Here is a 27148-nt window from a genome sequence, read left to right as displayed (position 1 = left end):
GAGGTATTATTATATCCATTCTATAGTTTAAGAAACTGAGATTCAGAAGTGGAAGGACTTGCCCTGGGTCACACAACCAGTGAGGGCCAGGGCCAGGACTGTCTCCAAGTCCTTTAACACCAAGTCTGGTACTCTTGGGTCATCCCAAAGGGTAGTCTGGGGAGAAGGAATACTTGGAGATAGAATGCCCAGTGAGTGGGGCTAAGGAAGGTGGAGCCGTACAGATTCCAGGTGGGGAGCCAGGCAGATTCACCTGGGCTTGGAGGGGAGCATTCCGAAAACTGCCTTTGCAGGAAGGAGCAGAGATGGAGCAGAGCTGCTTCTCTGCAGCGGGCCTGCTGCCCCCAGGGAGGAGCGTGTTTGTCCTGGCGTGCTCAGAGAGGGCCTGGGCTGGGTCCCTGCCAAGGGGGCTGGCACTCGCTCGGCATTCCTACAGATTGGACACAATGATTCTAACCCAAATCCCACATACTTGATTTAATCACTTGGGGCTTTAGGGGAGGCGGGGGAGAGGGAAAGAAAGAGGAGTGAGTTTCAGGCCTAATATGGACAAAAACAGATTCTGCCTTCTCTTTAGATCTGTGACGTGTGGCCAGCAGGTTTGGAGACTGAAATAGCCCCATCTGCATTTGCTTAGCAGCCTGCACGAGGGGCCAGCACCTGCTGCTCTGCTCCCACCCCACTCGGCCTTGCCAGGCTCTCCAGGCCTCTGAACCAGAGGCAGCCACAGAGCCCTGCCAGCCCCTGGCTGGGGAAGCTGACTCCTGTGGACTCACTCCAGCCTGCATTTGGGGGCTGCAGGCCTGGGCAGCTCTCAGTGTACATCTCCTCCAGCTGCCTACCTTTCCAATCCCCTTTATAAAAAAGTGTGCGTCTTCTCTGCTCTGTACATGCCTCTATCCTGTGTCTTTGTGTTTCTTTCCTTTCCTTTCTGTCAGAAGGCAGCATGCTTTAGAAGTAATACAGTAAATCAGAGGCCAAAAACAGGCTCCTGGTTCCATGACTTCTAGATATACATGACCTTTGGCAATGACTTAGTAATTTTGAGCTTGGTTTCCCCATCAATAAAATGGAGATAATAATACCTATCTAAGCAGTTTTTGGAAAGTACCAAACCCAGGACTCAGCTACGGTAAACATTCAGTAAATAGTAGTTTGCTTCCCTTATCTGGTTTCGATTTGCCTTCCTAGAATGGGGATGGGTCAAGGAAGGGACAAAAGAGTGACTGAGAAAAGGAATGTTTTGCAGAATGTCCCCTGTAAGGGGGCAGAAGACTACCTGGCTTGCTCCCAAGAATGTACAGAAGTCCCTCTCCTTACCATTTCTTCCTCTGGTGCCCCGGGGATTTAGGGATGGAAATCCACAAATCACCCTATAGCCTCTGCCAAACTCCTTAGTCCTTTGCCAGCCCCCATCAGTGTCCTGCTGGGAGGAAGGGTGGAGCCTGTGTAGAGCTTGGCAGGAGCCTGGCACCTTGGGCTGGAAGGCCCAGTGAAGGCTGAGGCCTACCCCCGAAGAGTGGCAGCCTTTCCTTTGGGGGCCTGGTTGAGTAGAGGTTTAGAAGAGGCTTGGAAATCTTCCTTCACTAGAAGAGCAGTGCTTAGTCCTCAGTTCCCAAGGAGAAGGAGCCAGATATTGTAATCATGCATTCTCTGTCTGTGTCTCTCTCTCCTCCTTGTCCCAGCCAAGTGGGAAAGGGCCTCGGTTGCCAGAGGTATACTGTGTCATCAGCCGCCTTGGCTGCTTCGGCTTGTTTTCCAAGGTAAGAGGGCTCTGGTTAACTTCCCTCCCCCTCCTCCTCCCCCCAGCTGACAGCTCCCATAGGAGTATCTGCTGGCGGCTTAGATGAGAAAACCACCTGTGTGTGCGTGAGAGGGTGAGAGAAGGCGAGAACGCAAGCACAAGTACAAGTGCAAGCAAGCTCTCTGACTCCCCATCTACCAGCTCCTGCTGCAGCAGTGTCACAGCCCATGTCACAGCCCACCCTGGGCTGCGGGAGGAGCCAGAGTCTGTGAGGACAGAGACCCCTGGGGGAGCCAGGTGCCCAGGAACCCAGCCCTCAAATGGTATTTCCTTTGCCCAGCTACTCACCTCTTGGGGTCTGAGGCAAGGACGCGTTAGGGAACAGAGTAGTCCCTGAGTGACCAGGAAAACGGGAAGGGTAGGATGTGAAGCTCCTGGCAAGGCAGTCCCCCATCTCCCAGCTTTTGGCCCAGGCTGTTCAGATGCTGGGTTACCCTCTTCTCTGCCTAGGAGGTAGGGAAGGGCAGCGCCCTGACACCCTTCCTCTTTGGGCTGCTGACGGCGGGCACAGGTTCTGGATGAGGTGGAGCGCCGGCGTGGGATCTCCGCCGCTTTGGTTTATCCCTTCATGAGAAGTCTCATGGAATCACCCTTCCCTGCCCCAGGGAAGACCATCAAAGTGAAGACATTCCTGCCGGGTGCTGGCAATGAGGTAGGGATTTCTGCTGCCTCTTTCACAGACCATGGACTGGGGCTGGCGTGGGACCTGCCTGCAGTCTCTGGAAGGTGCAGAGCACGGCCCCTTCCTTGCTCGACACGTGTGCACACCTAATCTACAGGGACTGAAAAAGTGAATGACAGAACTCTACTTTTGCTCAACTCTCTGCAGATCCCAGGGGCCTTCCCTGACCTGTTTGGACTAAACTGGAGGCCACCTTTTATTCATTCATCAAATATTTACTGATTATGCGCTGTCTCACAGTCCGGGTTTGTGCAGACCTTGGGACAGAGGCATAAAGTTAAAGAGGGTCACAGCTCGGTCCTTGTGGAGTTCATAGTCTGATGGGAGAGACTGATATTAAATACTTCTGCATAGAGATAGATAACTCCTCAGTGTTTTAAGTGCCAAGTGAAAGTACAGGAGTAAGAGTGAGTAGCAGGGGGCATGCTTTAGGTTAGGGGCCAGGGAAGGCCTCCTCTGAGGAAATGGCATTTTACCAGGGACCCCTGGTGAGTAGAGTCAACTAGATGAAGGGGAGGAAGGAGACCCAAGAGAAGGGTGTGGACAGGAGAGGATGACTCGGGGTGGAGGGACAGCACGCAAAGGCAAAGACTGAGAAGGTGTGTATGCTTGTCAAGGAACTGAAAACAGGCCGAGATGGCTGACAGGGGAGCGAGCAGGGTGGATAGGCAGCAAGGTGAAGTCACAGTGCGCCTCTAGGCCAAGCGCAGGGTTTTGGAATGTACCTAAAGCGGGGATCTATGATCTGAGATATGTTTTTAAAACCTCTCTGTGGCTGCTGTGTAGATAATGGGCCAAAGTGAAAACAAGGAGACCGACTGGGATAATGTTCAGCAGTACAGGCAAGAGAGGGTAGGAGTGTGGGTTAAGGTGTGGAGGAAGGGATAAAGAGAAGTAGATGGATTTGAGATGTACTTTAGAATTAGGATCGATTGCACTTTGTGTTTGATTGGAAGTAGGGAATCGTGTTAGGGAGATTTTAAGGCTAATTCCCAGTTTTCTGGCTTGAGCCACAGGGTAACTGCTGGAGCACCTGAAGGAGGAGCAGGCTGGGGAGAAGGAAGAGTTCGATTTTGTGCACATAACATTTAAGGTGCCTGTGAGACACTCCAGAGAAGATGTTGAGTAGCAAGAGTGTAGACAGGGGAGAAGAGATAGTCCTGAGGGACTCCAGCATTTGGAGGCCCTACAGTAGAGGAGCAGCAGCCCTGAAGATGGGAAAGACAGGAGGAGTACCCGGAGGAGTACCCGGAGACATGGCTGGGAAGCCAAGGAAGGGCGCGTCTCAAGAAGGAAGGAGTGCTCAGGTGAGGGCAGGATGAGATGCCTTGACAGGAGAAGCCTGAGAGGAGAGAGTTGAGAAGTGAATGGGATTGAGAAGTAACAGCCTGTAGAGACATCTTTCATGAGGCTTGGTGGGGGCAGAAATGGGAAAGGGGCAGTGGTTGAAAGTAATGGGGAGCCAGGGGAGTTGGTTGAAGGTGGTGGTGGGGATGGCCCAACAGAGGAAGGGTTAAAGGGCAGAAGAGGAGAGGGGAGTCAGACTGTCGGGGAGAAGGCCGGGCGGTGGGACCCGTGGGGGCACCGGCTCTGTTAGGAGAGAAGGGCACTTCCTTGTGTAATGGCTGGGTCGGGCTGTGGCTTGTAGATTTGAGATTCTCATCTGATAGCTTTGGGTTTTTCAAAATGGAAAAGAAGGTCATCCTCTGAGAGTGAGAGGAGGGTGTTGGGTTTGAGGAGAGGGAAGAAGAAATAAATGAGTTGTTGCAGGGAGTGGAGAGGGTCTGGCTAAAGAAACACTGGGTTTGGGGGGAGGGTATAGCTCAAGTGGTAGAGCGCTTGCTTAGCATGCATAAGGTCCTGGGTTCAAGCCCCAGTACCTCCTCTAAAAATAAATAAACCTAGTTACCTCCCCCCACCAAAATAAAATAATAATAATAATTAAATAATAAATAAAACAGAAAGCTATTAAAATAAATAAATAAATAAGCAGATTGTTTAACAACAACAACAAAAAAAAGAAACACTGGGTTTGCTGGGAGTGGCGAATGCCATTTAGGGCCTTTGAGCCTAATTTCTCCCACCCCCATGTGGGGGGACTTGGGGCTTCATTCATGGCCTGGGTCAGGGCCACTGACCCTGCCCTGAGAGCCCAGCAGCGTGACCGGGAGTCCTCAGGACGTGGCCCCAGCCCACTCACCTGCCTCCTCTCCACACTGACTTGAATTGCTTGCTGTCCCTAAACCCTGCTTCCTTTTGCCTTGAAGACACTTCCCTTCTTCTCTCCTTGGACAACCAGATCCAGCATCCTGTGCTCTGAGCTGCTGCTCTGACCCATACCTCTACCCTACCCCAGACGAGATGGGTGCCCTTCCTCAAGCCCTCTCAGCACCCCGTGCAGGTGTTAATTATACCTTTCCCTGGTCCTGACCCCAGGCTCATGGGCTGTGATGTGGCTCATTCAGCTCCACTGGACTATGATCTCCTTGAGGGCGGGGTGAGTCAAGAGGCCCAGGTCCTGCGAGCTGCCTGTGTGAACTCTCACTCCCTGAAGGAGCCCGAACCCCCGGGGTGGTAGGAGTGGGGCGCCGTGTGCTGCAGAGCAGAGTCTGTTGGGCTGCATGCAGGCTCTCAGGAGGGAGGACTAGGAGGGCTTCACTGCAGCTTCTTCTGGGATGGGGCAAGGACAGGAGGGGTGCAGAGGCCTCTGGCGTAATTGTGGTGTGGGATTCCTTCAGCCCGCATGCGCTGAGCATTGTGGGTGTACCCAGCATTTTGCTGATCAGTGGGCCTTCTGGGACTTCACCCTCTGAGGGGAGAGACAGGGTGTAAACAGGTGTCCATAAAAGAGAGATCCTTAGGGTGACTTGTGCCCATTTGCCTCTTCCCGGGGGCCCAGAGGGACAACTTCTGAGCTAGAAGCTAGACCGTCACTTGTGTAGACTCTGAGGAATGGATGAGATGAGCTGGGGTAAAAGCCCCTTGAGGAGAGCTCTGACACCGTAGGGCTAAAGAGGGACTTAGGTTTATCCTGGTTCTCAGGAGGCCTGCGCATCCGTGCTACCCACATACGCTGAGGAACCAGTGGGAGACTAGGCAGGCCCCAGTGACTGCTGCTTTGGCCTGGCCTGAGCATCAGCAGTTCCTCCTGCTCCTACTCCCGGGGTCAGTGGCCACCCTCCACCCTCATGACTACCCCTGGGGAAGTGGCTGTCTGTGCCTTGCAACCTCTTTGGAGGGAAGATTGCTAGATTTGGCCCTGATAAAGGAAGGCGTGCTTCTTGCAAGGTTGTGGAATAGCCAGCCCTCTCCTTGTGTTTCCCTTGTCTCTGGCACAGGGGTTAGACATGCTAGAGATAGAGGCTAGAAGCCAGGATAGAACCTCTGGAAGGAAACCCTAGCATGAAAGGGAGGAGGCATGGCAACAAGGACCTAGCAGTGTCCTTCTAGATGTGTGAGCAGAGTCCTTGGTGCGGAGATGTCGCTCTTCATCTAGCCTTGAGGGCAGCGGTCAGTTGTGGGGTGGTCAGCAGGGGTGGGGTCAAGACCTTTCCTTAGGGAGATGGGCAAGAGGGCAGGGAGGACCGTGCAGATAAAGCTGTGTGGCTCCCTCACTCTCCTTACCTGTAAGAGCAGTCAGCTCTCCCGCTCGCTTTCCCGAGAACCTGGCGAATGGCTTCTCAGCTCCCTCTTTCTGGAACCTCTTCCATGTTCAGAGCTCGCCCTCTTGCCCACAGGCAGGGTGACTGAGTACTACAAGAACAGAGTTGTGGTCTGAGGGGAGGAGGAGACTGGGTCTTACTGCCTAGTGGGGAAGATTACAGACCTTGCAAAAGAGAGGGCGGGAATGGAAACCAGCATTGGGGTGCTTTGTGGGGGAGCCAGGAGTGGCTCCCAGCTGGTCTGCCTTGACCCACTTTCCCCACCACTCTCCTGCAGGTGTTAGAGCTGCGGCGGCCCATGGATTCCCGGCTGGAGCACGTGGATTTTGAGTGCCTTTTTACCTGTCTCAGTGTGCGCCAGCTCATCCGGATCTTTGCCTCACTGCTGCTGGAGCGTCGGGTCATTTTTGTGGCAGATAAGCTCAGGTAGGGCCCAGCATGCAAAGTGAAGAAGGGGGGAAAGCACGTCCACTAGTTAATCCAACATGTACTTAGGAGCCCTAGTACATGCTGGCTGCTGTCACTTTAGTGTCTGTGTGTGGTGAGACCGAGAGCAAATGGAGAGGAAAGGTTAGCAAACCTGGGCAGAGGATGACTGAGGGAGTGGGCTTGGGAACACCCAAGATGGCAGGATTGTGAAGCCAGTGGAGGACTTAGCTGGAAGGAAGAAGATATACACTTCTTTTGCCAACAGCCAAGACGGTCTAGGTACAGGTGTATTTGTATGGAAAGGTAAGAAAGTAAGGGAACTTTTCAGCTGAGGGCCACATTCCCTCTGGAGGGGGAGGCAAGGCCATCTTTGCGGGATGCTGAGTTCTAAGCATGATGGACTCCAGGAAGAGCCACGGTGAGGAAGGGGCAAGGGCACTGACTAGGGATAGTACAGGGAGTGCTGAGCCATCCAGTGAGGCCAGTGAGGGTCTCACCTGGAGAATGCAAATGACTGGAGTCACCCAGGACCAGGCACCTGGGGATGTGCGGGGGACGAGTTCCGGGAATTGAGAGCGCTGGGGAGGAGAGTGGTTGTAGGAAGGCTGGCCAAATTAGGAAAGGGGAAAAGAAGTCCAGGGACTGGAGGTGCCACTGAGGCAGGGGAGCTGGTTTAGGAGAAATAAGAAAAGAGCTGGATAGATCAGAAGTCTTGGTTTGAAGTGTTGGCATTTAGAAGCAGACAAGTTCCAGATGCCAAGATCTGGTTGTGGCCAAGGGAGAGGTGACAGAAATGTCACTGGACATACATGAGGAGTTCTGGAAGAAGCCAAGCTCTTCTAGGCAGCCAGGCTTTTTTAAAAAAGAGTGTCTTAGTCCATTTGAGCTGTATAACAAAATAACACAGACTTGATGGCTTATAAACAACAGAAGTTTATTTCTCATAGCTGTGGAGGCTGTAAGTCCAAGATCAAGGTGCCGGCATGGTCACATTCTCTTCAGGGCCCTTTTCCAAGTTCATAGCTGTTGCCTTCTCATTGTATCCTCGCATGGTGGAAGTGGGGTGTGGGATCTCTGGGGGGGTCTCTTTTATGATCTTTTTACTGATCCCATTCATGACGGCTCCACTTTCATGACCTAAGCACCTCCCAAAGGCCCCACCTCCTAATACCGTATTTGGGGGGTTAGTATTTCAACAAAGAATTTGAGGGACACAGACATTCAGACCATAGGAAAGAGTATATATATAGGGGGTGGGACAGGCAGGGAGAAGAGATCGAGGCAATACATTGTATATTTTTTGTCAAAGAACCTACCACAGGGGACAGTGGTTTCTTTAGAGTGGTGGAATTAATTTAGTCACTGAGACATTTATTAAACTGTCTGCTATGTGCCACACCATATGCCAGATGCTGGCATGAGGGGCAGAAAAGAAAAATCCTTCCTGGTTTGTTCCCCAGTAAGCCAGGGTCCCTGGGGTCATTCTGCATGTATGAGGGGGTCATGAGGGAACAGGAGAAATGGATGCCCAAATGTCCTCCTAGTGCGTTGGGGCAGGAACTCAGGCCCACTTTCAGCCCAGGAGGAGGAAAAACCAGAGCTTCTGACTTTTCGAGAGAGAGCCAGGTTTAGAAATGAAGATTGCCCCTCACTTCCCTTTACACCCTCAGTGTTTCTGTATGTCCTGGGCCTGCAGGCCTCATGAAGGGACCCAGCCAGCAGCTGCAACTAGCCAGGTACAGCAGCCCCTTGGGGCCGTCTGTGCCTTTCTGCTGTCTGTGTTCACTGTCCACCAGCCAAGCCCTGGCTGTGAGGCTCTGGACTGGTCACACCTTGATGCCCCTGGCAGAGCACAGACCCTGAGCTTTCTTTTTCTGAAGGTTCCACTCCCTCACCCGGGCAGAGCCTCCTCTTTGCCACCCCACCCTCAGCCTGACTCCAGCAGGGCTGTGAACACAGCGATTGTTTCCTGTGGCTCCCACTGCCTCTGAACACATTCCAGGACCGTTCTGGGAGAAGGCACCCCAGGGCCCTGTTCTGGCCTGGCCGGCATTCAGGTCCTGCCAATCTTGGGTCTTAGAAATGATGTCCTCCCTGCTTGAGGTCCGCCTCTGACTGGAGGGGCAGAGCAGCGGCGCAGTGAGGGCACACAGGCCTGGGCTGGGGTCGGGGCTCAGTAAGTCCAGCCAGCCATGTACTGTTGCTCACATTTTAGGTTTTCCACAAGTCCTTTGTCCCTCTAGCCTAGTTTTGATGTCTGTGTAAGTGGGAGGGGTGCATGTGTGCACACACTGGCTCTGCAGTGATCAGCCCTAGGGTTGTATGAGGCATCTGCCTCCAAGCCTCAGGTCCCTTGGAGGACACTGAGGAGATCAGTGTTTCCTTTGACCCTGAGACAGCCCTTTTCCAGATCTTTTTTAGATGGCTGTCCCTGAGGTGTGGAGAGCTGCTGTCCCCAGGGGAAGGGCTGGCAGGGCCAGGATACCTGTCTCTGCCTCAAGGCCCAGCAGTGTTTTAGTTATCCATAGGGTGGGAGGTCAGGCAAGCAAGGCACTGGCTGTCCAAACACTTGTGAACATCCAGAGATCCTTCTGGAAAAGAGGGTTTATTTCTGTCATGGACTTGGCACCATAACTCTGGGCCCGTTTCCTCTTCTCTAACACGGTCCCTAGGGGAGTGCTTTTGACCCGGCTTCTGACAGACAGATGGTTCAGGCCTGGTGTGCCCCCCGTGTTGACTGGTGTTCAGTACTGGCCCTCAGCACTCACTCCTGTGCCGTTTAGCTAGCACCCTGGAGCTTTCCTTCCGGGCTCGCTTCAGTCATTCTGCTTGGACAGCGAGCCCTGTAGTGCTGGAGGCTGGGAGCCCCCTCTAGGCCAAGGGAGGGATGATCCCAAAGAAACCTGTGGCTGTTTTTTGGATCCTGAGGAAAGACGGCACTGGGCAAGAATGGTGCCAGCCTCACCTCAGTCAGTGGTCCTCAGTCAAACCACTTTTTCCAGTCAGGAGAGGAAGGAATGGACTGAGGGCAGAGCGGGAGAAGTAACACTGGGCTGGGAGACAGGAAAACTATGTCCCAAGTCTGCCATTTATGACCAGCCTGAGCCTGGGTATCAGCGGCCCCAGATGTAAAATGTGGAATAGATAAGGTGACTGCTGTAGGAGCTTCCAGCTTTTACACAGTATGAATCTGTGATCAGACCTTGCTCAGCTTGCCTTTTACTCCCTGGCCTGAGCTGATGCTCCCACACGAGATCAGGACCACTTGTGTATTTGGTGGGTGAGTAGGTGTGTGTGTTCAAGTGTTACTATGTACCCTCATGGCTGGTTCTAGAGAGTTACCGAAGAGGGTAGCACCACTGTCCTTGAGACCATGAGCAGTGGGAATGTGGGAGCTTCACCAATCTGCAGGGTCAGACCCAGGCCCGAGCCCCCTTAGCAATTTTGTTGCACTGGGAGGTGGGTATTTTAATATGAAAGGGTGTCCTGAGCCTGTCCCAGCCGGCTCTAACTCCCCTTCCCTGAAGGTGCCTGGCCTGGGCTCAGTGCTTTGTCTGTCTGTCTACCAGTACCCTATCCAGCTGCTCCCATGCGGTGGTGGCCTTGCTCTACCCCTTCTCCTGGCAGCACACCTTCATTCCTGTTCTCCCGGCCTCCATGATCGACATCGTCTGCTGTCCCACCCCTTTCCTGGTTGGCTTGCTCTCCAGCTCCCTCCCCAAACTGAAGGAGCTGCCTGTGGAGGAGGTGGGCCACATGGGGAACCAGCTGGGGGGAAGGGTGGAGAAAGGAAGACAGAAGGAACAGAACCCCCAGGGAGGGAAGGGTGGGAGGGGGAAAGGAGAGAGGAGAAAGTCTTCTGGGGCCTTCTCATTTGTGGCCTCTGCGCCTCTGTACCCAGCTCTTTTCCTTTCTCCTTGGGAGGTCTGTCCCTGGCTGGAGTTAGGAACTGTTATCTGACCCGGGAATCCAGGAGGCCTGGAGGTCTGGGGAGGGCACTGCAAGGATTCATACCCTGAATCACTGCCCCCCATGGCTCTTTTTCTCAGGCACTGATGGTGAATCTGGGGTCTGACCGATTCATCCGACAGGTAAGAGCGGGACACTGCAGAACACGGCCTGCCCTAGGGTGGGTGCTTGTTTGATGCAGAGCAGCCGACACCGTCACACACACTGCTCCACCTTCACAGCCCGATTGTTGAGCTCTCTGGGTTCCACATTCACAGCATAGACAGTGGTGGGGAGAAGCTGCTCTGAAAAGTCCTGACACCTTAGCAGGATCTGCCATTCTGGCTGGCATCATCAGCTTCTGGAAGGCAGTGTGGGAGTGGGAGGAACATGGCCTGGAAGTCAGAAGACTTGACCTCTGCCCTCTGCCACCTTTGAGATACATGATCTTGGATAGGCCTCTGAACTTCTCTGAGCCAGAGTTCTCATCTGTAAAACAAGCACGGTGATAACACCTGCCTTGAAGTGTTGCGGGAGGATTTCACATGACGCACAGAACGCTATGGAATGTAAAAGTCTGCGATCATTGTCAACTTCAAAAAGCCTGTTAGTGATGGAAACCCTCCTGGCTCTCTATAAAGGAACACAACCCAATGCTATACCCTCTGGGAATGTAGTCTGTTACACACCACTGACAGAGCTACGACCCCTGGGTACAGAGTGTCAAGGTACAGACACTCAACCAGAATACAAACAGAAATAGTCCAACCTCGTATCTGAGACACAGGCTGGGCCACAGTCTCCCTGTCCCCAGCCAGCTGTGCTTCCCACCAGGAGCTGAGGATGGAAGAACTCGGGAGACTGCATCCTGGTGCTGGAGTAGGAATCCCTATTGGCTCTGGGCAGTGAATGCCACCACTTTTTATCTCTGTGACCTTGGACAAGTTTCTTTAAACTCTCTCTCTGCCGCAGCTCCTCATCTTAAAATGAGGTTGATAATACAGTATCAAGGTTATTGGGAGAATGAAATGAAATTATTATTTAAGCTCTTACAACAGGGCTGGAACAAAGTGCGTGCTCAGTCAGTGTCACTGCGTCTTCTCTCTGCAGATGGATGATGAGGACACGCTGTTACCTAGGAAGCTACAGGCGGCTCTGGAGCAGGCTCTAGAGAGGAAGAGCGAGCTGATCTCCCAGGACTCTGACAGCGATTCCGACGATGGTAAGTGACCTGGTCCCAGGCTCCCTCTGCTCTGGGTCGGGCTTCAGACAGCCTGGACCCTGTGTCCATGCACCAGACCCTTCTGACTGATGAAACTCCAGGTGCAGGACCTTGGTCTCACTTTAGCCTAGAATTCTCTAGCCCAGCTACCAGTGGGGTCCAGGGAGTTACAGCTTGACTGGGTCTGAAGGGAGAGAAGTGTTGTGGTATTTAATCAGAGGGAGTTCAGAAACTTAAACAACACTGGGGCTGCTCAGGGTGGCCCAGACTGCAAAGCTACACTCTTGCCTCTGACGCTTCTCTACCTCAGGAGGTTTGGGAATAAAAACCCACAGGAAATTGGCAACCATAAAGACTCTTCTTGCTGACAGGACACTAGTTATTCCTCCCTCCCCAGCCTTGCCTTGAGCCACTGCAGGAGATGGAGGGAACTTCCCCTTCCTGGGAAACCAGGAAAACCACCCAAGGTGAGGGGGGTGGGGAAGGCGGTGCTCTGGTCTCTGATCTCCATTCTCACTCATCTAGCAAGTATTTGCCAGCGTCCACGTTCAGAGTAGTTTCCCTCTTGGCTCGTGGGCTAGCGACAAGCCCAGGAGTACAAGAGTGAAAGGTTCAAGAACAGATAAGTGGTTCTGGCTGGAGTTTTGTTGGGGAGAGGGAAACACCACCAGCTGGAGGTTGGGATTGCAGGCTCTTGATCTGAACCTCAGAGATTTTCTTTTCTTTTCCAGAATGTAATACCCTCAATGGGCTGGTGTCAGAGGTGTTTATCCGGTTCTTTGTGGAGACTGTTGGGCACTACTCTCTCTTCCTGACCCAGAGTGAAAAGGGGGAGAGAGCCTTTCAGCGAGAGGCTTTCCGCAAGTCTGTGGCCTCAAAAAGCATCCGCCGTTTTCTTGAAGTTTTTATGGAGTCTCAGATGTTTGCTGGCTTCATCCAAGACAGGGAGCTAAGAAAGTGTCGGGCAAAGGGTAAGGCCAGAAGAGCCTGGGGTGGGGGGCTCTGGAGGGCTAGAAGGTGTCTTCCTCTAACTTTTCTGCTACCGGCAGAGTAGCCAGGCACCGAGTATCCATCAGGAAGCTTTTGGGTATCAACCAGGACAGACCTCCTAATATCCCTTTTCTTCTGATAGAGACAACCAAGGCCAGTGTGTCCTGCCCCAGTAAGTACCTTCACAAGGCTGGGCACAGGCTGGAGCCATGTGGCAAGAGTGGGGCTGACCTCTACCTACCCCCTCTTCGCATGTCCTTATTCAGAGAAAAAGACTAGACTGCACAATTTAGGGAGTTCTGAGAACCTAGGGGCTGAGAGAAAGCCCTAGCTCTGTCTTAGGTTGCTGGCAGTCTGCATTCAGAGCAGGTCATCTCATCTGTTATTTCATCAGCTTTGCTCACTTTAAGTCTTTTCCATCTCATCAGCACCTTTCTGTCTAACCTCGGGGTTATTATTTCTTCTGTCCACTAATACTGTCCATTTAGTGTAACAAACCTTTTGAAACAACATGGTAGAGTGGTCTAAAAGGAACTAGAGAAGGTGTCCACTTCGGGGCAGCTCTGATAGGAGGAATGGCATCCTCACTATAATGCAGCTCAGGAATGTGCACTGGGAGGCAAGGTATTGAGGGCCACTTGTTATCAGCAGTGGACACCAATGAGATGTCATTAAGGATACTTTTGATGAGCCAGTCTGAATGCTGATAAGATGCTCCTATAAGTTATAATAATTGCAGATCTATGGTTTCTCCCTTTTTGGGATCCGTGCCCCTTGGTCCACCCCCTGCTCCAGGCCACCTCCCCTTCCCTTCCTCCAGTGACTGTTCTCTTCCCTGTTCCTGTTTCCCCAGGCCTCTTTGAGCAGAGAGTGGAGCAGTACTTAGAGGAACTTCCAGACACTGAGCAGAGTGGAATGAATAAGTTTCTCCGCGGTTTGGGTAAGTAGCCTTGTCACTGATGAGACAGGTGTTCAGCAAGAAGGGAGAGGCTGGGGGATTTGTATCCAGAACTACTCTAAACCAATGCCAATGGGTATTTATATTGGTTGTAGACAGAACAGGAAGAGGTCTCATAGACCCTTACATAAGTCAGAACTTTTTTGGGTGCATTTCTTCCTGAGTGAGTATGAGGGCCATTCAGACCAGTGAGCTTTCCTCTAGGCTGTAAGGGGTAGCAGCATCTGAGTGCCCTTATCTGAAAAACTTCCATTCCCTTCAAAGAGCTCAGCCAGCTAAATCTTAGAACCATAGCATGTCTCACTTTAAAGGAAAGTTGAGACCAAAGAAGTTAAATGTCTTGCCCAAAGCCACACATGATTAATACCAGTGCCCTAATTAAAGCTCTAGAGTGCTTTCACTATCCTGGGTCTGGCTGTATCCAGCCTTTCTAAATCTTCTCTCCCACTAAGAGAGACAGGGCTGTTGGAAGAGATAACTGAAACATTCTCACTCTTGCCCTCTCTGGCCCACAGGCAACAAAATGAAGTTCCTCCACAAGAAGAATTAAGCCCCTTTCCCAGTAACAGAGTCCAGTGCCTTTGCAGGGCCTGAGGCCTGGAGCCTGGGGAGGGGGCCCAGCCTTGGACATTCTGGGCTTCTGTGGCTGCTCTGCCCCCACAGACCCTACCCTCCAAGCCAGCCCACCTCTGCCTTCACAATATCCCAGGATACTGTTTGTAAATAATCTGCTGTAAGCTTTTCTTATCTGTTTTTGTAACGAGCAAAGAGAACCTGGTAAATATTTGTATATTCCCAAGGGGCTGGGTGCTTTCCTGCCCTGCCCGAGCATGGATGAAGTTTTGCTGGGTGCTGGTGACTGGCCAATTATGTGCAGCTGACTGTCTCAGCCGAACCACTGATCTTCCCCTGGGGGCTCCTGGCCGGCCTGCCTGCCTAAGGCCCCTGCTGCCAGTCTTGGGCCCTGGAGAGCAGATGCTGTCTTGGTATGTACAGGACTATTTTTTTTTTTTTAATCTTAGAGGTTCTATTTTTTTCTAGTAGTCCCCCTCCCCTAACCCCGTTTTTGAAAGGCAAAGGCCAATCAGTCCCCACTTGCAGCACAGTACCAGGCTCTTGAGCCTGGCCTTCTCTTGTTCCTCTCACCTTTGTGAAGGTCAGTGAGTCACGGGAAGCCCACCCCAGCTCTGCAGTGTTCTCCAGGCCCGGCTCCCAGTCAGTGGTGGCCACGATGCGGTACAGGGCATCCTTCCTTTCCACCATCTACGGGTGTTCTCAATAAACAGTATAGTTGTTTGGGCCTAGAGCCCTATGTGTTTCTTGGCTTCATTATCTAGAGTTCTTTCTCCAGGGCGGGTGGGCTGAGACAGGCCAATCAGGAATGAAACACCTTCATGCAGGGAACTGAGTACTTAATTAGGAGTTTAGCTTCAGTGTGGGTCACTGACCTTCCCTGAAATTCAGTTCTCTGGCCTGAGCTGTATGACTGGTCTTAGAAGATATCTAATCATTGTTCTAGCTCAGCTTCCCTCTCCAGTTGCCAACTGTTTAGATTCTGTGTAGGTGTTTCCAGTGATGGAAAGAATGCTCATTGCCCCTTGGCCCAACTATTAGGTGAATCTTAACATTTTCCTATTCAGTATGAAGTAAGACACCACTGGGTATCCTGACAATGGGTGGAGTGAAGCCTCGCTAAAGCCAGATCAGGGCTTGCTCATATCCCTGGCGCATTGCCTATGGCCCTTCCATGTCAACTGTGAATAGATTTTTTCCATTGGAACCCTAGGTGTGCATACAGAAAATTCTGCTGTACTCCTTAGAAAAGCAAGGAGAGAAGCAGGGTGGGCAATATGGGTGGCTCAGGCTTTCCACCCACCCAAGGCCTTTGCAGAGCAGAGACCTTGAAAATTCCCAGGGTGAAGCCGGAACTCTCTTCATTGGTATTGGCTTTGGGTCTGGCAGGATTTGAACCATAAAGTTTTCCTATCCTTCCACCCTAGCCTACTTGTTAAGTGGGAGATGATCCATTCATTTTTGAGTCCCCCTTTCTCCTTTTCCCCATCTCTACTGAGGCCTGCACAGATCCCAACCTGTCCATGGTTTGGGTTGCCATATGCTTCATGAAGCAAAGTAGAAGGTTTGTCTTTTAAGAGGACAAAAGTAATCATCTTCCCTGAAAAAGCCTCTTACATAGTTGGCTTTGGCATCTTCTGGGAATAGGAGGGCATGGATTGACGCCTCTTGAGTCTGGGTTTTCAACTGAGGTAGAACACAGTGGTTATAACCAGAAAGTCCAAACTGGGGTGTAGTTACCTCCAGAATTCGTGACTATTAACTCAGCCTGGGCATGACAGTCATAGAAGTGGATTCCTTAATAAAATAATAAGACAGATTCCAAAAGGTGCTAATTCTTCCTCCTTTTCTCTTTCTTTTTAAAAAATGTGGCTCTAAGAATCTTCAGACATGTGATCAGAACATGATATACACACACATATATATGTGTGTGTGTGTAAACTATTTTTTTTTGTAGAATCTAACTTTTATGTATCTTTAAAATACAGTACATTTTAACCCTAGGGATTTCATCCTCTTCCTATAACCACAGCTCTCATCCCAATCTAGAAAACGGATATTGGCACAGAATGGCTCAGAATGGCTCCAAGGGCCCATACAGTGTTTGCTGTCTCACTTGGAAGGCAAAAGAGGGTGTGTCTCGGGGACGTGGTTTGGGGTTGAAAAAAAGTGTTCAGGTATCCTGACATGGGTGGAGTTCCAAGTTCTGCTTTCATGTGATCTCTGAACCTTTAACTGATGGTTCTCAACCCTAGCAGATCCAGCACTTTTTCTATAGCAAATACTGTAAACTCCGCCCTTTACTATCCTGAATGAAATTCATTGATAATATAACCTACCTAAGCATGTCTTAACTGTAGTATAAATGGGGAGAAATATAAAGAAGGTATTTTGTCATAAAATAACATGTATTTAAGTATGTAAATGCTTGGGCACAACTGTATTAGAAGATAAAATGAAGTCGGATGTTTACATCTATACACAATTACCTTGAATGCAATAGCTACGCATGCAGAAAAAGTGTGCTGAATTAGCAACTCAGATTCTACTAAGTATGTGTTAACCATTGGTAAGTTTTCTGAAATGAACAATTTGGGGCAATATTCTGAACAAAACACATTTTGAACTTCCTCTGATTTAAACAATAGTTGGGAGAGGGTGCCAAGATGGCGGGCTAGATGGAGGCTCTTAGCTCATCCTCTCCCATGATCACACCAAGAGAGACATCCACAGACCCACCCATTCACTCAGAACACTTGCTGAACTTTGACAGAACATCACCTACTTCAAAAGACAAAATTCCTCACAATCTGGTAGGAGAAAAAAGAAAAGAAAGGAATTAGCGTGGGACCTGTCCCACAGGGGGAGAGCAGCAAAGAAGGAATAGCACTTTTGCACTGGGACGCCTCCTCTCCAACAGAGAGGTCAGTGGGGATGGAGGGAGAACCTCCGAGGCTCAGACGTGTACAGCAGCCCCTTGGCTGACAGAACCAAGAGAAACCAGCACAAAGGGTGGGCTGGGACTGGCTGCCTGAGCAGTACCAAAGAAATACAAAAAAATCCCCAGAATACTAGGAACAACTATATGCAAACAAACTGGATGACCTAGAAGAAATGGACAAGTTTCTGGAAACATACAGTCCACCAAGACTGAATCAAAAAGAAATAGACCACTTGACACATACCAATCACTAGAAATGAAACAGAATCAGCAATTAAAAAAAACCCTCCCTACAAACAAAAGTCCACGACCAGATGGCTTCACTGGGAAATTCTACCAAACATACAAAGTACTCATACCAGTCCTTCTAAACTTTTCCAAAGGACTGAAAAGGAAGGAAGTACTCCCAAACTCATTCTATGAAGCCACTATCACCCTGATACCAAAACCAGACAAAGACACTACCAGAAAAGAAAATTACAGGCCCATATGATTGATAAACATAGATGCAAAAATCCTCAACAAAATATTATCAAACAGAATCCACAGCACATAAAAAAGATCATATACCATGATCAAGTTGGATTCATCCCAGGGACACAAGGATGGTTCAACTTATGTAAATCAGTGTGATACCATATCAACAGAATAAAGGACAAAAATCACATGATCATCTCAGTGGATGCAGAAAAGGCATTTGATAAAATTCAACACCAATTTATGATAAAAACTCTTACCAAAGTGGGTATAAAGGTAACATATCTCAACATAATAAAAGCTATTTATGACAAACCCACAGCCAGCATAATACTCAGTGATGAAAAACTGAAAGCCTTCCCATGGAAACCTGGAACAAGACAAGGATGTCCACTCTCACCATTTCTATTCAACAGTCTTGGAAGTCCTAGCCACAGCAATCAGGCAAGAAAAAGAAATAAAATGGATCCAAATTGGAAGAGAAGAGAGAAATTGTCACTATATGCAGATGACATGATACTATATATAGAAAACCCTAAAACCTCCACACAAAACTAGAGCTGATAAAAGAATTTGGCAAGGTAGCAGGATACAACATTAACATACAGAAATCAGTTGCATTTCTTTACACTAACAATGAAATAGCAGGGAAAGAAAGTAAGGAAACAATCCTTTACAAATCACATCTAAAACAATTCTTAGGAATAAATATGACCAAAGAGGGGAAAGACTTACACAAGGAGAATTACAAAACATTAAGGAAATTAAAGACAACTTAAAGAAATGGAAAGATACCCATTCTCTTGGATTGGAAGACTCAATGTTGTTAAAATAGCCATACCACCCAAGGCAACCTACAGATTTAATACAATCCCTATCAAATTGCCCAAGACATATTTTATAGAACTAGAACAAATAATCCTAAAATTTATATGGAATCACAAAAGACCCAGAATTGCCAAAGCAATTTTGAAGAAAAAGAATGAAGCTGGAGGAATAACCCTCCCAGACTTCAGACAATACTACAGAGCTACAATAATCAAAACACCATAGTATTGGCATAAAAACAGACATATGAATCAGTGGAACAGAATAGAGAGCCCAGAAATAGATGCACAGACCTACAATCAGTTAATCTTTGACAAAGAAGGCAAGACTATACAATAGAGAAAAGACAGTCTCTTCAGCAAGTGGTGTTGGGAAAACTGGATAGCAGCATGTAAATCAATGAAGTTAGAACACTCCATCACACCATACATAAAAATAAACTCAAAATGGCTTAAAGACTTAAATATAAGACAAGACACAATAAACCTCTCAGAAGAAAACATAGGCCAAACATTCTCTGACATAAATCTTAGGAATGTTCTCCTGGGGCAGTCTACCCAGGCAACAGAAATAAAAGCAAAAAACAAACAGGACCCAATTAAACTTATAAGCTTTTGCATAGCAAAGGAAACCGTAAGTAAAACAAAATGACAACCTATGGAATGGGAGAAAATATTTACAAATGCTGCAGCTGATAAAGGCTTAATTTCCAGAGTATGTAAACAGCTCATACAACTTAATAAAAAAACAAACAGTCCAATCCAAAAATGGGCAGAAGACCTACACAAGAAATTCTCCAATGAAGACATAAAAATGGCCAATAGGCACATGAAAAATGCTTTCTATCACTAATTATCAGAGAAATGCAAGTCAAAACTACAGTGAGTTTTCACCTTACACCAGTCAGAATGGCTACCACTCAAAAGTCCACAAACAATAAATGCTGGAGAGGGTGTGGAGAAAAGGGAACCCCCCTACACTGCTGGTGGGAATGTAGTTTGGTAAGGCCATTATGGAAAACTGGAGATTCCTCAAAAAAATAAAAATAGACTTACCATATGATCCAGCAATCTCACCCCTAGGCATATATCTGGAGGGAACTCTAATTTGAAAAGATACTTGCACCTCAATGTTCGCAGCAGCACTATATACAATAGCCAAGACATGGAAGCAACCTAAATGTCCATCACCAGATGACTGGATCAAGAAGTTGTATATATATACAACTGTGTATATACTGGAATATATATATATACACACACACACACACACACACATATATAATGGAATACTACTCAACCATAAAAAATAAAATGCCATTTGCAGCAACATGGATGGCCGTAGAGATCATCATTCTAAGTGAAGTAAGCCAAAAAGAGAAAGAAAAATACCATATATCACTCATGTGGTATCTAAAACAATAAAAAAAGAGGACACTACTGAACTCATCTACAAAACATAAGCAGACTTGCAGATATAGTAAACAATATTATGGTTACCCCGGGAAAGGGGTTGCAACAGGATAAATTTGGGAGTTTTGAGATTTGCAAACGTTAGCCACTATATATAAAAATACATTTTAAAAATTGATAAACAAATTTCTTCTGTTTAGCACAGGGAACTATATTCAGTATCTTCTAAGAACCTATAATGAAAAAATATGAAAATGAATATATGTATGTATATTCATGACTGGGACATTGTGCTGTACATCAGAAATTTAACACTGTAACTGACTATACTTCAATTAAAAAAACAAAAGAACCCAATAATTGCAATCCTGGAAAACAGAAGTATGTGAAAACTGCAAAAAAACACAAACCCTTTTTGATTTTGTGCGTAAAAATAAGTTAGGTCTGTTCTAAGCTACTTTTTTCTTTGCACTTTAGAGTCAACCCATACATTGCAGGACATCTAGCATCCCGGATTGCTTCCCTTCCAGGATTGTGAGAGACAAAAAAACGCTCCCTTAGAGGATGGTACTGCCACTATTGAAAACAAGTGTCCTTAATGCCTTTCTGACAACCCAGGGCAGTTGCTCAGAGCAAGGAAATGCTATCTTATCTACCAGAAGTCCCAGTGTCTGTGGTGTCAGCCCTCCTCCATTCTGGACTTAAGAAAAGCCCTGAGTTTTCTCCTCTAATCAGTCTGGTAACTTTTAGAGCAGGGCAGGCTGTGCCATTATTACATCTTTCTAAATGCTCTTCTCAGTAACCATGCTTTGGTAAACTACAGTGTTGAAATGAGAAGTCTGGATTTTTTAAAGGCAGTATTTTGGAGTGCCCTTGGAAAGCATATTATTCCAGCTATGGTTCACATTGGATGGTCTGCGGAATTAGGGCTCCAAGAAAATTACTCTAATTATAATCATAGCTCAGTTTAAATTTTGTTTAAAAATAATACCCTTTATTTCACAAATAGACTTATAACCCTCCTTGTATTCCAAATGACTGATTTATAAGATACAAAAATAGGGTATTTTTAAAAACCCAACTTTAAAGTGGAAACGAAAGTAAAGTAAAAATTGGGAGGCAAAATGGAGTCAGAAATTAAAGATAACACTTTAACCTATATTCTTAGTATGCTACTTACTAGGGGTGACATACAAAATTAGTTTCTTGAGCCACATAATGTGGTAGTAAGCATTCCAAAATATCTCACATTTATTTGCCTTTGAGGTTGGGGGTGGGTGTAATTTAAAAAGTCATGAAAGCTCTAGAATAAGAGAAAATATTACTTTTCAGCACTGACAAACTACCAACAACAATTTTTAGTTATTTTCGCCCATTTATATTGCGTTTTAGTATGAAAGTAATACACATTTGGTTAAACAAGCTCAGACTACCAAAGCACCCATCTCCCTCAACTCCCAAAACTCATGAGGAAACCCGTTCCTTGGAAAGCAGCTATGCTCACCACTATACCATCAATGCTGCACAGAAATCCGTTCTTTGGGTTTTCTTCCACAACTTTCCCATGCGCGTACAAGCATTTTTTTTTTTTAGGCCAAAGTACCTCGAACACAGCTGGCACTCATTATCTTTGAGACAACGGAAACGAAGTTAATTCTGAGCGGTCTGGAAATTCCCATCTTGAAAGTGCACAGAAAGACCGCGTCTCACGTTCTTCCGCGCGGCCGAAGCAGGACTTGAAGTACGGCGAGGCCGGCACCCCCGCTCAGAGTGCTTACCCACGCCGCACTGGGACCGGACCAGGGCTGGGTTAAACCTCCCGCCTTATCCGGGAGTTTCTCCGCTGAGCGACACGGGACGACTCCACCCTCTGCCGGAAATGGAGCCGGGGCCGACCGTGCTTCCAGCTGTGGGATGGGGTGAGGGAGGTCTGACGACGGAAGCAGAACCTCAGGACCCCGGAAGTGGCTCTCAAGGGCGGGGAAGAGAGCAGCTGCGGGAGCTTGATCTCGTAGCCTCCCGCCCCCTAGAGTAGGCGCGCCCTGCACCGCTTCCGCTAGCGCTACAAGACTTTGGCTGCTTTTCCTCCCGGGGGCTGGCTGCTCCTGGGCTAGTTAGCCATCGAATGGAAATCTACTTATTTGAATTTAAAACTTAAATCCTGTTTAGCTGGTTTCGGTGCCAATGACGTAATTTGCAAGTTATGTGGCGGACATTGCCCATAAATTGGAAGTTACTGCTGAAGCTCCGCTGTTTGAATGAACATGTATTTAAAGCACAGATACATTAGGTTAGAAATATCCTTAGCAATTCAAGCTTATAGAAAATTTAACCGTTAACCTAACATTTCCCACAATTATTTTAAAGGTAGCGAACAAATAATTGAAGACCACCAACTATCTCCTACTGGCCAACTATCCTCCTCTAAACCCTATTTTGCTGCCAGTCCCACCTCGAATTCAGTCACCAAGTCCTGTTACCTTTGTTTTCTCAGTCTTACTTCTCTTACACCCTCAAAGTCCTGCCTCCAGCCTCCCTCTGTAGCATTGTGCTTCAACTACAACCTGGTCTGAGTACCTGTTCTCTCCAGGTTCATCTCCCACCTAATACCTCCCAATTTGCCTAATCTTTCCAAATTGGGTTTCTTAAACATGTTTGCTCTTCCTCCTGCTTAGACCATTTTCCCACTGACTGAAGCACACCAAGGTTAATTGACTTGCCTGCTCCTGTAATAGTTCACTCACATGCCAGTTACTAAGAGCCAAACAAAAATTTAGTAAATGCTTTCCATTTCACGTGATCCACACAACCCTCATAGGTACCTTTACCTAAATTTAAAAATAAGAAAATTGGACTAAGCGTCACACAGCTGTTAGGTTCGGATCTAAATTTCAAATGTGGCCTGAATCTTAAGACACTGTATTTTGTATGTCTACACTTTCAGAGTCTAGTAGGTATCAAACATTAAACTGTCTTTTAACTATCAACTACTAACCACCTGTTGGAAATCCAGTCTCAACTTCCACGTAAGTCCTCCAAAAGACATCAAAAGGATACCCATTTTTACCTTTCTCCATCAGCACCAATGTGGAAGATGTAAATAATTCAATTATCCAACTGAGTGTCTTCCTGACACTTTTTAACTCTCCAGTATTGTCAATTATGTTTCCTCCCAGTGCTTCCTATTATTTGATCATCCCCAGTATCTTCCAAAGGCTGTCACGACACGTTAGTCCCATAGAGTGATGGTTCCTAGCCCCACTTATGATCCCACTGAGCAACACGGAAACCCTCCATGGAAACAACTAAACCTGGTAGTAGTTTTCATTAGACCTAAGCGCCATTTTAACTATTTCTTTGGCCAGGGTTCTAGACTGCAAGTTTTATTTTGGGTCAAAAAACTCAAAATCTTGGGAAGAACCATAAAACAATAGCGAATTACAATTTAAGATTATCTAAGGGGGTGCTATCTGCACATAAGCCCTGGTTGTCTTCACAGGTTTGCAGAATACAAAACCCTAGAAAACCCGATTCCGGTTTCTGCATTTCCCAAATTCCTCTAGGTAAATTTCAGACTAATAAAGCAAAATTATTAACATTTCATGATTTTTTTTTAACATTAAGACTCCTATGCCCAGATACGTTAAGTCCTGACAACTACTTTCTAGAATCCAAACCACTCTGATGTGTAAAAGCCCTCACAATGCTGGACCCATTGCAACATTCTGATTGACCAATGGTTTTGGTCTGAGATGAAGAAGCCAGGTGGAAGAACCCTAGATTGAGGAATTAAGTTCCAAAGGAAACTTCTATCACATCACCACTCCCTCTTTCCAACTGTGACCCATCAAAATCTTGTAAAGCTCATGCCTCCTCAAAACTGAGTTCCTCTCCTTTGAGCCCCATGGAATACTGAAGGACACTCTCTCCTACTCATTGTAAATTCAGAGCATACAAAGCCAATAGGCCTTTCAACTGTTAAGGTATACACATTATCAACAAGTATCATTCTCACTTTGTAAGTGAAAAGGCTCAAATTAGGTAACCAGCCAAGGCCTCTAAGTGTTGGTGCTATCTCTTCCATACTTTCTGAGGGTGGCAGAGGTGCCCAGGTCCTCATACCCTTACTCCTAGAACCTGGTAGGTGGGTTTCTGATGTATAGGTAGGGAGGAATAGGTACCAAAGAACCTACACTCAGACCAGAAGAGAAAAGCACTTGATAACATTTAATGAATCCTCCACCATGTGGCTTCAAGCTACCAGGACACAGGCACCACCCACACCCTTAATCTTCTCCTCAGCTCTTCTGCTGAAGAATTTGGCCTTCACGATGACAGGCTGCTTAGGAAGCTTTCCCTTCCCCAGAACTTTGTAGTAGCCCTAGAAGAACAGAGAAAAGGGTTTATAATGCACCTTAGCTGTCACCAACTCTATGATGGGTATGAAGATGCCTGCCAACCCACTCCATCTAGGAGCCAGGGAGAGTATGTTTCTGATCTGGGCACTCACGGGGGCACTGACTGCCCTCGCCAGTGAATCAAGACCAGCAGATTCTCTCCGAGGACTCTAGCACACCAGGACAAAAGCTGTCAGGATGTGACTCTAGTCTCGGGAAAAGTTCAAACCCCTTTCTCTTATTCATTCACCACCTGACAAGCAGAAAAAGAAAATCACATTTCCAGCAATGTTCAAAGAAGTCCTGACCATCAGAACTGCTCAAAGAATGTTAACTAAGCTGAGAAGGGGGATTCTAAAACTTTACTGATGTCTCCTCAGCGTTGACTACCTTCCTACTTACTCATGGGTGGTAAGGCTGACAAAACGATTAGAACTCTTAACGATATACAAAAAAGCTTATTTTGGAGTAGGGGGGTGGGAATCTCTTCAGATAATATAGGGCCTTAAATAAGAATTGAACATATTAGGATTTTATTCTGTAAGAAACGTGGAGGGTCAAGAACTGTGCTTCATGTAGTCCTGCATAAAATAGACCAGAACCGGCTGGCCTAAGTTACTGCCAACAGTTTAGGTGAGTAACCTGTACAAATCAGGACACTGATGGTAGGAATAAGAAACTGTCTGGAAGAACATTCAAGTGAAAATGAAGTAAATGAATGAGTGTAAGGATCACTCTTCAGACATTCTGCCTCAATCACAATTAAACAAGAGTTCAATTATGGTCAGTGAATCACCTGTGGAAATTCTACCAAAAGGTGGAATTATCTAGTAGGTAGCTGGGTATAGACTTCAGGTGGGAGATCGAGTAGGCTAGATTACCCAGAGTTTTGAGAGGCAGGGGCCCATTTATAGGCAAATAATGTTCAATTCACTCACCGATCGCACCACATCAATGATAGGAGCAGCTCCAGTCTTGTTCTTGGCAGCATTTACCCGTGTCTGCTCACTGACCAAGGTCCATAATTTATCAAGGTTGACAGTTGGGCAGAAGCTTTGGTTCCTCTTTAAGTGGTAATGCCTCATACCAACTTTCCCAAAGTATCCTGGGTGACTGGGAAGAGAAAGCAATCATTTTCATTACCTCACTCCAGCTCAAAAGCTATGTTTATCATCTTTATAGTCCACCCCCCCATTACAGTGTAAGTTGTTCACTGGCGCAGGAGAGTGACACAGCAGGTACGCCATTAGTTTGTTAAATAAAACAAATCTTTAAGACACAACCAAAGACTATCAAGAGGAAAAGATTAGCTTTATTTCATGGAACCAGAATGAACTACTGAGAAAGTCAAGAGGCAGGACCAAGACTGGAATTCAGATCACTTAGTTTCCACATACTCCTGTAACAGAGCTCTCCCTAAACAGGTAGTTAAAATATCATCTCCCTAATTTGTGGACGTAAGTGAACCTATCAGTTGTTAGTCAATCTGATGCATGTCACTAACCTGGTGACTGACTATGCCATGAAGGCCACAGCCAGTGAATAAGGTTAGCAGCTACTCTTCGAGGACTCTAGCACACTAAGGCAATAGCTGATACCCAAGCGTGACTCTAGCCTCGATGACAAGTTCTCTCAGTTGACGTCAAATATTAACTTGATAAAAGCCAGTAACCGGTAAGGTTTTGGGTTGGTAAGAGGCTTGCTCCCCATTGAAGATGTTCTTAGCCACCTTCTGTCCCTAAATCCAAAGGGGTCAGTGTCAGTAAAAGCAGCCCAAAACCACTCACTATTTGTCGAAGTTGATCCTGTGGTGATGCATGCCACCAGCATTACCCCGGCCTCCCGGATGCTTCCGGTGTTTGCCTGCAGTAACACAAAGCTACATGGCTAAGACAGCCTTCTGCAGCCCCTCAATATTACTTCCAGCAAAAGTATTTCACCATAATTCTGTGCCTCTGCTTATACTGTTACCAGTCTACGTCTTCCAACAGTGCTGTTCAAGGCTCTAGGTTAAACACAACACTAACACAGTACTTCATTTTATGCCTTCAACCATTTCAATACTGGGCCCCGCTCAATTTTCATCCCCCCAACTTATGTGAAATTCTGACACAGGAGCATTAACCACAGCTAATGATCACATTCAACCCGACTCGATGACACAGAACTCTCACCAACCCACTTCTATAAGCTACCTCCTTCCCGACTAAGTAGCACCCGGCAGGGATAGCCCAAGGCCGACCAGGATGGGAAGGCAGCACTTACCGATGCGGCCGTGGCCGTGGCTCACGTGGCCCCTAAGTTTCCGGGTCTTCCTTAGTCTGGATGGCTGTATGAGAAAAAGGTGCTTAATTTATAAGGCCCAAGGGAGCTGGAGCAGGGGGCGAAGCTTGCCAGTCTGGAAGGGGCTGTGGGCCTGGGGGTCAAGGATCTGTTCTGTGGCACCTCCAGCAAAGTTGAGGTTACGGCCTGGCCCGGGGCCGCGAGGCCTCATCAGGGAGGCGCCCTTGCCAGCGCGTCTGAAGAATCCGAACTGCGGGACGAACACGCGGCTACAGGCTCCCTGCCCCGCCCCGGGCACACGCCGGCCACCCCGCCCTGAGGCTGGCCGTGCGCAGCCCGGAAGACCGGGCCAAGATCGGCAGTAGCAGACTGGAGTCAGGGTGAGAACGTTTGCGGCCTGCGCCAGCAATGACATACACACACGAGGAGAATCACCTACCATGTCGACGGCCGAAAAGAAAGAGGAAAGCCTCGGCAAAGTCTCGCGAGCTATCGAGGACGGGGGCGGAGCCAACGCCTCACTTCCTGCCGCGGAGGCCGGG

The 27148-nt window shown here is 47.9% G+C and overlaps 2 protein-coding genes and 2 non-coding genes across 15 annotated transcripts in view; 1 reads left to right on the top strand and 3 right to left on the bottom strand.

The window, feature by feature from the left end:
- The window catches only part of DENND2B (DENN domain containing 2B), a 162050-nt gene extending 147049 nt beyond the window's left edge, over positions 1-15001 (top strand). For 11 of the 12 annotated variants that reach the window (XM_072969456.1, XM_031681230.2, XM_031681231.2 and 8 more), the window contains 9 exons: positions 1686-1763; positions 2316-2456; positions 6426-6574; positions 10147-10324; positions 10627-10668; positions 11636-11747; positions 12479-12718; positions 13591-13677; positions 14211-15001. In XM_072969456.1, the coding sequence (XP_072825557.1) occupies positions 1686-1763; positions 2316-2456; positions 6426-6574; positions 10147-10324; positions 10627-10668; positions 11636-11747; positions 12479-12718; positions 13591-13677; positions 14211-14245 (1062 nt within the window). In that variant the 3' untranslated portion in view covers positions 14246-15001. Of the gene's footprint in view, positions 1-1685; positions 1764-2315; positions 2457-6425; positions 6575-10146; positions 10325-10626; positions 10669-11635; positions 11748-12478; positions 12719-13590; positions 13678-14210 lie in introns of those variants that run through there. The other variant, XM_072969457.1, reaches the window with a different exon arrangement.
- A 9137-nt stretch (positions 15002-24138) lies between these two features.
- Positions 24139-27116, bottom strand: RPL27A (ribosomal protein L27a). The gene is made up of 5 exons (XM_006203497.4): positions 27046-27116; positions 26589-26652; positions 26111-26186; positions 25262-25436; positions 24139-24307 (listed from the first exon to the last, which is right to left on the bottom strand). Exons 1-5 carry the CDS (start codon positions 27046-27048, stop codon positions 24179-24181), a joined length of 447 nt encoding a protein of 148 aa, XP_006203559.1. The 5' UTR covers positions 27049-27116; the 3' UTR covers positions 24139-24178.
- Positions 24412-24540, bottom strand: LOC116282125 (small nucleolar RNA SNORA3/SNORA45 family). Its single transcript, XR_004191598.1, has one exon. It is a non-coding gene; the product is annotated as a small nucleolar RNA SNORA3/SNORA45 family (small nucleolar RNA).
- Positions 25815-25944, bottom strand: LOC116282127 (small nucleolar RNA SNORA3/SNORA45 family). Its single transcript, XR_004191600.1, has one exon. It is a non-coding gene; the product is annotated as a small nucleolar RNA SNORA3/SNORA45 family (small nucleolar RNA).
- Positions 27117-27148: the final 32 nt, after the last annotated feature.

The sequence above is a fragment of the Vicugna pacos genome, chromosome 10, assembly GCF_048564905.1.
Source record: "Vicugna pacos chromosome 10, VicPac4, whole genome shotgun sequence".
NCBI classification, from domain to species: domain Eukaryota; kingdom Metazoa; phylum Chordata; class Mammalia; order Artiodactyla; family Camelidae; genus Vicugna; species Vicugna pacos.
The sequence above is the reverse complement of the archived record's forward strand: the minus strand, read 5'-3'. Positions and strand labels throughout refer to the sequence as shown.